Raw genomic sequence first — 11,573 nt, forward strand, 5'->3', positions numbered from 1 at the left:
GCTGTACCCCTATCTGCAATGGCCATGTGAACCAGCTGCAATTAGTTTGGTGCTAATTTACACAACACTTTTAAAGGTGGGCTGATTTGAGGCTGATTTGAAGCTGAAACTTGCATGTAGCGACTTAATCTTTTTGCTGCAGGGTTATGGGTCTAGACCAGGGGTAGGCAACCTAAGGCCCGGGGGCCGGATGCAGCCCAATCGCCTTCTCAAACCAGCTCACGGATGGTCTGGGAATCAGCATGTTTTGACATGAGTAGAATGTGTCCTTTTATTTAAAATGCATCTCTGGATTATTTGTGGGGCATAGGAATTCATTCATCCCCCCCCCCCAAAAAAAATATAGTCCGGCCCACCACATGGTCTGAGGGACGATGGACCGGCCCACGGCTGAAAAGGTCTAGACTGATCTAGACTGTCACTCACACTGCACTGAAAGCCTTTAGCCGAACCAGTTGGCTGGTGAGTCAGAAAATCTGGGCAGACAGGGAAATATTCTCAAGAGTATTTCAGATCTCTCTTTTCCCCAATCAAGACTCAACATCATTGAATAGGAATAGATTAAAAATGGCACTGAGCTGCTACTTGTCCAACTCACTCCCTTCCAGGGGGTCAGAAGTCATCCACGCCCTCACACCCCATCTGCGCACAACAGTGCCCCATGGACATCCTGTTCACACACGGCCATACACACTGCCCCCAATCTACACTTCCACAATGCACCTTCACACTCGCCCATCCCCATTCTCCCACCTTGGTCATATGCAGGCTGCATACTTGAGGTCAAGTTAAAAAGGTCAAGAGCAATGGAAAAGAAAGCAACTGGCTGGAGAATGGGATGTAAACAGAAGAAGAGGATTTCTTCCTATTTTATTTTGAGGCTGTAAACTGTTCCTTTATACTTTGAGAAGATTTCTTTTCCTTTTAAAAGGTTATTTATGTATGTATGAAATATTGGCTTAAATGTAATTATGCAAAGGATCTAGAAAGAAAGAAATGTTAAATTCTTATTTCATAGAATCATGGTTATAAGAGACCACAGGGGCAAATGAGCCCAGCCCCCTGCCAGACAGGAGACGCCATCGAGCACTCCTGATATATAGTTGTCAGGCTTTTTGTTTAAAGACCTCCAAAAAGGAGATCTTTCATTGATGATGCATGAGAATGTGAACTCAACATCCTTGACACCTGTTTAAGATAAAAATTTAAAATTATTAAACCATCTGTTTTGGAAGGCAATAGGGCAAGGAGGGCAAGAGGTGAGCTGGTAATTAAGGTGCCTTGTCGAGGTTAATGGCTACTTGTTTGTCATTTATAGATAGAAGAAAATATAACTCTCTGTCTCCCATAAAAGATAATATGAAATGGGTGTATCTTTTATGATTGGTTCTAGCAAACAGCCAATAGGAATTTCAACCAGGCTGAATGGACAAAGGAGGAGAAAGGGGGCTGGATTGAGAAAATATAAGTGCTGGCCATAATGGCAGGAGGGCCGGCCAGAGCTTGGTAACCATATACCACTGAGCCCCTCATTTATTTGTCCGACAAATAAATTATTATTTTAATTTCTCTATTGCTGTGTTGAATATTTCATTCCAGCTAAGCGTTAACCACAAGCAGGGTGCTACATACTCACTGTGCATTTAAAGTTCTCCCCTGCCAAAGAAATCATGGGAACTGCAATTCCCAGCACCCTACACAAACACCAACCCCCAGAATTATTATTTGGGGGGGGGCTTGCTTTAAATGTATGGTCATGTAAACTTCCTCTCCCCTTATTTTTCTTTCCTTCCTTTTTCTTTCATTCCCTTCCCTGGTGGGAAGCTTTACAAAAGACAGGTCCTGTGACATATAGAGAAACCCTGAAAATAGGAATTTACATTGACTTCAGCCTTATGATTTTGATTGCAAACCTTTATTCAGAATATAGTACTTATTCAGAATTACTTAATTAAAAAAAAAAATTAAGTCTAGCTTCATTCACGTTGTGCAGAGTCCTGAGGCGGATCTACACACATGGTTTTTAATGTTAGGGAAGGGTTTTGATAACATATTTGGACACATGACGTCCTACTTTTAAATTCCATAATGCGTTATTAAAATGGGACACCAGAGGGCACCGCAGAGCAACCAGCAGCAGGAAGGCAGCGTTTTCACGTGGGGGGGGGGAGGGAAGGACCAGGGTAAAAATGCTTTAATTAACAAGTATGCCCTGTGATGTTTTAGAACAACATATCTAATAATGTTCCAATAACATTAAACTGGTCAGTGTAGAGCCAGCGTTTGTCACTCTAAAGCAAGTGGTTTGAAGTAGGCAGTCTCTGCAGAAAGAAGATGCCTTTGCAATCCCGTTCTTGCTACTTGGTGTGTTTTTTCATGATGGTTCTTCAGGAAGGCAAAGGTTTCTCACATATGTAGAAGTTTGCAGTGGAACAGCTCTCATCATTCCATTCCCCAGAAAAATGGATCTCTGCACAGTCTTCCTTGTTCTGATAGTCACTGGGCTGACCCTGTCTCCAATTCCTAAATGAGGAAGGGAGGTAAGATACATTGAAAAATGTGGAAATGGTTCTTCTCCAGCCAAACCATCCTCGACTCGCTTCCCAAATCCAAGTATATCCAAGCTATTCTCTCTAGAGTTTCCATTCTGCACTTTGGTGGCTTTGACACAGCAGGGGCATAGGAAGGCGGTGCGGTCCACCTGGGGCCTGGCCTGCAGCCTGCCCAAGCCACCTGCCTCTCCTGGGAGTGACGCTGCGCCCCTGTGCGCGGATTGCCCCGCCCCCACTGCTCCTGGTGCTGGAGCAGCTCGTTGCACCCCTGGGACACCCCTTTACACACTGCTGGGTTGTAAATAACCTCAAAACAGATTACTAAGAGAATAAAACAATAAAGTTATTGGTGAAAATAGTTAAAAACAACTTTTTTGCAACATTCAAAAAAGAAATAAAAGCAGCAATAAAGTCAAAACAGATTAAAATGCATATCGACATTTTAGCTATCTGGGTAGGCTTGTCTACCCAGCTTTCTTCCAGGGAGCTCAAGGCATATCCCACCCAAGGAAGCTCTGTCACAAGACCTAGATCTGCTTACTTTCAGCAAACCAATTGCACTGTATGACTTCATATCACATCTTAGCATAAGCTGGGGAAGATTTTAGCCCAGTAGGCCAGATCTTTTTCTCACTGGCCCATGGCAGGCCAACTTGGACAGGTGGGTGGGACCTATGCCATAATGGTAGCAGGTTATTGACACCCATCAAAGTTCACAGAAGGTTGGTGTAGCGCAGCCTCCTGTGAATATGTACTGCCTGTGCCAGGGAGGCTCCCTTTAATTAAAAATCAGCTGGTGGTTGGTTAGAAGGAGCCCCTTTGAAGGGGGAAATGCTCCAGTCTTTGGGGCATTGCCGCCTCTGCAGAGAAAGCAGTTTCTATTGAAATCACTGGGAGAAGCACTTCCTTTGGGGGGCAGCAGCATCTGAGGGGGTATGTGAGAGACAGTGGGGCAGAAGAAGGGGGCAAGGGGGCAAGGGGGCTGACCAGGCCAAGACCTGGTCAGCTACTCCTGGGATAAAGAAAACATTGTAGACCGGGGCTCAGCAAAACTCCAGTCTCTGTTGCCTTCCCAGGATGGCCAAAGTTTGGCTTGCTGGGGGAGGTTGCGGCATTGTGTCTTACTTGTAGCTGCTTAAGTAATTGGTGCCATCAATCCACCTCCATTCCCCTTCTTCATCGATGTCATTGAGTCCAATCCAATAGCGTTCATTCCTGGTTTGAGACTCGAGGAAATTCTGCAAGGAAACCCCCCACAGGATAGGGCAGGCACTGACTTTTAGTTTTAAGGATACAAACACACACAACTCATAGAAGTGGCATTATTCAAGCAGCATTGCCTGCAGGGGTGCGATTGGAGGGTTGAGGGGTTGCGGGGCTGAAGGTCCCCTCAAAATTCTGTGGCCGTTATGTGTGCACACTGCGCCATGTGCTCATTTCACTCACATGCTCATGTCCCTTGCAACACATAATGACACAACATGTCAGCACATCGTGGGGTGTGTGCACATTGCGCAGCCCTGGCTCCCTCAGTCATGGGGCAAGCCAGCACAGAAGATGCTCCCTGTGTCTCTGCATGAGTCCCTGCTCTGGTCTTGCCTTTCTCTAGTCAGGAAGCATCTTGATCAGCAAACCTGGATTTCCAGAGCCACACTTGCCACTAAATATCTACAGAGTGTCCACATGGCCTACTTTACAGATAACAGTCCTCTGTTTGAAAGAGTTCTCTATTTTAAGAGCTGGCTAGTTGAAGTCCAGGTTAAAGATGCAGAAGGGAGAGCAGATATACCGTAACACACACACACACATCTATAAATGAGCATATGCAAATTTTACACCATCTCTTTTTTGGTGCTACATTTCATTTTTGTAATGTCCTCAATGTCTGACTGGGCTTTCTCTCTGGGTAAAACTGAAATTTGTGACAACCACCAGCAGCTGAAACATCACACGCAGGATGTATTTTGTGCTTTTCTCCTTGCCTGCTCAGCTTGCATTTAAAGGTGATCTTACCTAATTTGCACCTTCCAAAACAATATACTCAGCTATACTCTGTATACTCAGACTTATTTATAGCATTTCTTTCCTGTGTTTAGAATGATCCACCCCATCCTTCAAGATTTGAATTTCTCTGACTTTTGCAATGCAGTCTTCCAGCCGAGTAATGTGTGTCACTAGGGGACGCAGGTGGCGCTGTGGGTTAAAGCCTCAGCGCCTAGGACTTGCTGATCGAAAGGTCGGCGGTTCGAATCCCTGCAGCGGGGTGCGCTCCCGCTGCTCGGTCCCAGCGCCTGCCAACCTAGCAGTTCGAAAGCACCTCCGGGTGCAAGTAGATAAATAGGGACCGCTTACCAGCGGGAAGGTAAACGGCGTTTCCGTGTGCAGCTCTGGCTCGCCAGAGCAGCGATGTCACGCTGGCCATGTGACCCGGAAGTGTCTCCGGACAGCGCTGGCCCCTGGCCTCTTAAGTGAGATGGGCGCACAACCCCAGAGTCTGTCAAGACTGGCCCGTACGGGCAGGGGTACCTTTACCTTTACCTTTAATGTGTGTCACTAGGGTGACTTTGCATATAAATGCATATTAGTGAAGATAACATTAAAAATGTGTTATGTTAGAGGAGATTGCATTCCAAAGATGTGCATGTTAGGGGAAATTTGCACTGGAAGAGAACGTCTTTTTAAAAAATCTCTAAAACCTGATATGGAAATGTGGAGAAGTGAACTTAAGACTGGCAATGATGAAGAACTGAGAGAAACCCAAATGGACATGTTTGCCCATCCCTAGCTGCCCACAAGGGAAGCTGAGCCCTGAAGTCATTGTAAGAGGCTTCCCAGCATCCCTCACCATTGTCATCTCAGAGCGGTTGGGGCCTTGTTTCAATTTCATGTCTGCATCTTATTTCTACTACATTAAATGTAGTTTCCCACCAAAAGACCCCGGGAAATGTAGTTTGAGGTGTCAATAAGAACTCATTTGAGAGGCAACATATCCACACACATACAAGGACCAATATTTCAGCACCTTTACCTGCTTGGCCTCATCATGAATAACCACCAGACTTGAATTACGTTGTGCACATTGAGATTCAGCTATGTGCCAAGTAAATTTCTGTACAGAGAAGTAATAACACCGACCGTCAAAGTATTCCCATTCCCTGCTTCTGGAACCGCATGGGAACACTGGCAAAAGAGAAAAAGGCACAGAATGAAAGCCCTGACCATGGCTTCACGCAACGGACTGCAGGTGGAGCGGGCATGCTCCGGCCATCCTTCCACAGCCTTCCCCACCAGGAGGAGAGACGTGCCATCTTTCTGTTTTAATATAGGCATGCTTTCTAAATTGTGAAGAACAGTTACAATGCGGGGCTTTTTAGGGGATAGAGAAAGCCTTTTCTCCCTCTCTCAGCACAGCACTGGATGGGAGCATCCCAAGAAGCTGAAGGCTGGAACATTCAGGAGAGACAAAAGAAAATACTTCTCCACAGAGTAGATAGTTAAGGTGGAATTTGCTCCTCTAGGGGGCAGCGATGCTCATCGAGGCGGCAGCAGCAGCAGCAGCAGCAGCCGAGCCCATTTCATCCCTGTAATCCTGAGGGCGCTGGGGTTGTGAGGGTTTGCAGCACATCAATGGCACAAGCTCATGAGTTACACCTGTTTCTAAGCTCCCCCAGCTCAAGGGACTCACAGAGTTCCTGGCCCAGGAGATGCTTAGAGTTCAGGCTTCCCTGGAAGATGCCACTTTGATGGGGAAGACCTGCCGTCTAAAGCCAGGCATTGGAGGAATGATTGTGGGTGATAAATTATGGCCCTCCTGCAGTGGAAACAGGCTCTCTGGCGTAATGCCAGGCGAGAGCCACCTCCCCCAGGCAAGCCCCAGATGGTTTGGGCAAGACACTTACGCTCCTTGCTCATTTCAAGCTGTTTATGCATGTCATTCATTTCTGAAAAAAACTTTGACCCTGAAATTTTAAGAAGAAATACAAGTAAACTCAGAATATTAGAAATTCAGAAGAGAGAAAAAGAGATAGGGTGGGACTTCTTCTCCCATTCCATTAAATTAATCCAGCATCACTTGTCACAAACCAGACAGGTAGATTCTGGAAATCCCAAATTAAATTAGTCCCAACACCTAATTGCTATTCCTCTTGGACAGCTTCCATCCTAGGATGAATAGCAGAATTGAGGTGAGGGGAGAATATTTTTTTTAACCCCTAGGTGGCTGTCACCAATGGAAGCTAAGGAGGTGAAAAAACTTAATATGGAATCTAAATGGCCAAAATATTGTGAAATTTTGGAGCAAGAGAGTGGAAAAATTAAATTACAGAATTATGAGAAAATGAAGTCTAAAGTACGAGATTGGCTTCACTACCATCAAATAATGGAGGTGTTCAAACAAGACAGGAAAATTGGCTTCCAGGTGGAGAGATCAAAACTAGAAACAGAACTGTTAGAACCCAATACTAAGAATCTGTCAAGAATGTATAACCTGTTGTTGAAATGGAATACACTAGATGAGACAGTTAAATCAGCTATGATTAAATGGGCACAAGACATTGGTTATGACATTATGTTTGCTGACTGGGAACCGTTATGGACCACCGGTATAAAATTTACGGCATGTAATGCCTTGAGAGAAAATATTATGAAAATGATTTACAGGTGGTACATGACCCTAGTCAAGCTTGCAAAAATTTATCATTTGCCCAATAATAAATGCTGGAAATGTAATACGACTGAAGGTACCTTCTATCACCTTTGGTGGACTTGCCCGAGGATTAAGGCCTTCTGGGAAATGATTTATAACGAAATTAAGAAGGTACTTAAATGTACTTTTCATAAGAAACCAGAGGCATTTCTCCTGGGCATGGTCGGCCAACTGGTGTCAAGGAAGGATAGGACGTTTTTTATGTATGCTACCACAGTAGCAAGGATCCTTTTAGCAAAGTATTGGAAGACACAAGAACTACCCACGCTGGAAGAATGGCAGACGAAGGTGATTGACTACATGGGACTGGCGGAGATGAGTGATAGAATCCGTGACCAAGAAAAAGAGACGGTGGAAGAAGACTGGAAGAAATTTAAAGTATATCTTAAGAACTGTTGTAAAATTAATGAGTGCTAAAATGTCAAGGGAAAGGAAAATATAGAATTACAGCTGTAATTGATTAAGTATGAGGAGAAGCTAAAAAAAGAAAATAAGTAATTAGTTAATTGGTGTGAGGGGTTGTTGAAGAAATTTCAAAACAGGGATGCAGAAAAGGGGAGGTAAGGGGAATCTGGGAAGTAAGGTTTATGAAAGAGAGGTCTTGAAATTATACATGTTTATATGTTTTGTTTGTTTATGTGTGTGTGTTGTTTTGTTTTTTAATTTATGTTGGAAAATCAATAAAAAAATATTAAAAAAAAGAGGGGAGAATAATTTTTGTTAGAGTAATGACAGAGAACATTAGTAAGAGCACATATCCTGCATGCAGCTCCGGATATTTTTTATTTGTTTACATGGCGCCTGGGGGAATCCCAGTGACCAGGGAAAGAACTCTGAGACCCTGGAGGAGACAGTGCTGGGCTGGTTGGTCCAGTGGTCTGACTCAATATCCAGCAGAAATGTATATCCCCCTTGGCCATTCTGGCTGTCAGCCATTGGCCATCCCACCAGCCCAAGTTTGATTTTCTGAACACTTTTCCAGCAGCTTTCAAAGGTGAGAATCTGAATTGGGGTGGGAACCCCATAAAGCTGGAGCATTTCAGACTTTGGAGTCCTTTAATTACCACTGGAGATCAGTAGCCCCAGCAAGATGATCATCAGCAGGTAAGCGAGAGCCAGCAGCCCATAAACCAGGAAAGAGGAGCTCCATTTCCACTGGGGGAATGACCTGCCTTTCAAAAGAGAGAAAAAGAAGAAGGTAGAATCTTATGGCCATTTGTCCTTATCTTGAACACATTCCTTTGTGGATAATGGAGGTTAGAGAGGATTTTACTCTATATTTTCAAAGCATAATGTTTCTCTCTCCCCCCCCCCCCGCCCCAGTTCCTTTCTCTCTCACACACAGTTCCAATTTTGTTAAATTCCATATTACAGTGGTACCGCTGGTTATGAATGCTTCTGGTTACGAACGCTTCAGGTTAGGATCTCTGCTAACCCAGAAGTAGCTGCTCCTGGCTGTGAACTTTGCCCCAGGATGCGAATGGAAATCGCGCGCCAGAGGCGCACACAGCAGGAAGCCCATTAGTGAAAGTGCGCCTCAGGATAAAAATGGTTTCAGCTTAAGAACAGACCTCTGGAATGAATTAAGTTCGTTTCTTCCATTCTCACTAGTGCAGATATTTTTAATAAAGCTTGCATTCAGGGGAAGGTTGCTGTGTCATAAATGTAGAGAAATCTTTCAATAAGCAAACTGTGGGCTCCCCTCATCCCATCCTCTATTTCACCAAATTAAATCCACTCTCATTCCAAACCTTTTAGTTCCTTGTAGCTGGGTTGTTTTCACAGTTTCTTATCTCATGATCTCTAGCACACACCTGTAGTTTAGTCCAATTAAAATTCAATTAACAGGATAAGCTTTGCTTCCAGGAATGGGATGGGGGGGGGGTCACGGCAGCCAGAGTGCCCTGTGCCCCCAGTGCCTTTGCCTGCCCTCGCATTCCTTGGGGAAGCGAGTGCCAGACTGCCAGGCAAACTGCAGGTGAGAGCCTGGTTCCTCTTCCAACTGAAGAGGAATGCAGATAATGAAATTCCCCCTTCATTATCTGATTACCTCCATCTGTCTCTCTCCTGCAGTGTTGGGAGGGACGCCAATTCTGGCGCACCAGAAACAGGAAGCCCTTGATTAGAATTTCTGATCCTGCTTCTCTCAGACACTCAAGTCATTTTTTACAATTTTTACGTGATTACGTAGTATATAAATATCTTACAAAGATAAATTAAAGACTAGAGCAGATGCAACCAGACCCTCTAGGTCCATTCGCCCTTCTTTGTGAGCAGGCCCCAAACTGCTCTTGTGAACTGGCAAATGGCAGGCCGAATTGTCTGCCTGCCACCAAATTGACCATTGGCAACAGTGTGTGTTCCCTGGGGCACGGGATCAACTGCCCAATGGTTACGCCTGGCCATTTGGCCTCCTCTTTCTTTGCAGGTTCTCCCACCCTCCCTTACTTCAGGATGTTGCTGATGGTACAACCTTGTTATGGACTATGTCGGCTGTCATATTTGGGGCCAGGAAGGAATTTTTCCATTTGGCAAATTGGCATCAGCCATTGGGTTTTTGCCTACCTTGTAGCAATCGCCACAACTTTCTAAAGTGGATAGGCATTGGGTAAGCTTAGATCTTGGATGGAGGGGAGGTTGTAGCCTCTGACTGCCCCTCCAGGTAAGGGTATCCTGTTAAAAGGATCCAGGAGTAGTGACTTCTGTCCAACACCTAGAGGGGGGCCAGGGCCACTGCACTCCTCCATTAGGGACCACTTTTGGGGTGCCCCGATTTGATTTAGGTCATAGGGCATTAATCCCTGTCGGTTCCAGCAGACGGGCTGGAGTCATAATGCCGATGGCCAAAACCTACACATCTGTAACCAATAAAGTTGTGGCCTTATTGGATCCCATACTTATTTAATCCCCAGGGAACGGGGTGGTCATGGGGCCTCAACATGCAAGTCAGGAAAGAGAAGAAGTCAATTAATTAATTCCAGTTTCAACACTGGCAGTGAATTGCTGGTAGGAACTGAGTTGGTCAAAGAAAGTTTGACCAACATTGCCAGCCTGCTAACCTTCCTTCAAACGGTATATTGCTGGCATCTGCATATGCCTGCCAGGGCCAACTTCCTGTCCAAACATCTCCTCTTCCTGACACCAGGTACTGGAAGTAGGCCTAGTTCTCAGATCTGAAGCTGCTTTGTGCAGTTCCACTTTGGGTGCTTATTGTGGTGCCCACTCCAAAGCCACAGGAAGGAAAGCAAATCTTTCTATTTTTCCTCTACCCCAAGTCAACTGGAAAGACTCCTAGCACAAAGACAAAGGACCTGTTAATCTGGAATTTGGAAGGTTGCTTACCCCTTAGATGCAATTTTGAGTCCCCTAATAGTGACTTCAGATCTGGATCCAGTATTGGAATAGGTTTACCACAAAGGGCTTCCTGACTTGTTGGATCTGGATCCAAACCTTGAGGCCACAGCATGCCACAAATACCTGTTTTTCTTGGAGCCATGGCTTTCCCCATCCTGGCCAGATATCCGTGGTCTCCGTCTTCCACTTGCTCATGGACACCAACAATACCCATCTTGCTTTTGTCTTCAAATTTCTCCTCTCAATGCATTTATAATAGGAGCAACAAATTGAGGAACTAAGCATCTATTTCTTTCCTTCCCCCTCCTCCTCCTGTTTGTTTGGAAGAATGGGGGAAGTTAAAACATGCACCACCCACTGGTTTCAGGAATTAAGCTCCTTTTAAGAGGAACTTTAGACTTTCATAATGGCACTTTAAGAAATGGTCCCTTCCTCTGAGAAAACCAGATATTGCAGCATGATATCTCCATGACCCATTTTATCTGATCTTGGCTGGATCTAGAGACATCAAAAAAGCATTTCAGGAAAACGCATTGTAAACTTCATAGTGGGAAATCACGTTGGCGAAATAAGGAACTCCATAATGTGAGTAGAATAGGTACTGCTGTGGCAGGAAGGTAAATGGCGTTTCTGTGTGCTCTGGTTTCCGTCACGGTGTTCCATTGTGCCAGAAGTGGTTTAGTCCTGCTGGCCACATGACTTGGAAAGCCGTCTGTGGAAAAACACTGGCTCCCTCAGCCTGAAAGCGAGATGAGCACCCAACCCCAGAGTCGCCTTTGACTGGACTTAACTGTCCAGGGGTCCTTTACCTTTCTTTTTTAACCCTTTATGGATGCTGGCAGAGACTGTGGAAACAGAAGCTGAGTTTATGTGAATGGAGGAGAACTTCCACAGACAGACTATGTGTGGCTGTTTACTTTTACCCTACTTTTCTCTTTCTCTCCATTGTAGGTATTGCTATA

General features: G+C 45.0%; 1 protein-coding gene across 2 annotated transcripts; it reads right to left on the reverse strand.

Annotated features, from left to right (window-relative positions):
- Positions 1 to 1,893: 1,893 nt before the first annotated feature.
- LOC309362563 (hepatic lectin-like) lies at positions 1,894 to 10,893 on the reverse strand. 2 transcript variants are annotated; one of them, XM_081898188.1, is made up of 6 exons: positions 10,735 to 10,893; positions 8,322 to 8,429; positions 6,452 to 6,511; positions 5,581 to 5,732; positions 3,678 to 3,790; positions 1,894 to 2,523 (listed from the first exon to the last, which is right to left on the reverse strand). In XM_081898188.1, exons 1-6 carry the CDS (start codon positions 10,823 to 10,825, stop codon positions 2,388 to 2,390), a joined length of 660 nt encoding a protein of 219 aa, XP_081754314.1. In that variant the 5' UTR covers positions 10,826 to 10,893; the 3' UTR covers positions 1,894 to 2,387. The 2 variants fall into 2 exon arrangements, with proteins under 2 accessions (XP_081754314.1, XP_081754315.1); XM_081898189.1 differs by lacking the exon at positions 6,452 to 6,511.
- Positions 10,894 to 11,573: the final 680 nt, after the last annotated feature.

Source organism: Podarcis melisellensis (assembly GCF_964234715.1).
Source record: "Podarcis melisellensis genome assembly, chromosome: 2".
Taxonomy (NCBI): Eukaryota; Metazoa; Chordata; class Lepidosauria; order Squamata; family Lacertidae; genus Podarcis; species Podarcis melisellensis.

Bases quoted from the DNA above. Each gene is read 5' to 3' on its own strand.
- LOC309362563 (XM_081898188.1), bottom strand. From the start codon at position 10,825: ATGGGTATTGTTGGTGTCCATGAGCAAGTGGAAGACGGAGACCACGGA. The intron at 8,430-10,734 runs GTATTTGTGGCA...CTCTTTTGAAAG, and splicing joins CATGGCTCCAAGAAAAACAG to GCAGGTCATTCCCCCAGTGG. The intron at 2,524-3,677 runs GTAAGACACAAT...TTCCTCATTTAG, and splicing joins AATTACTTAAGCAGCTACAA to GAATTGGAGACAGGGTCAGC.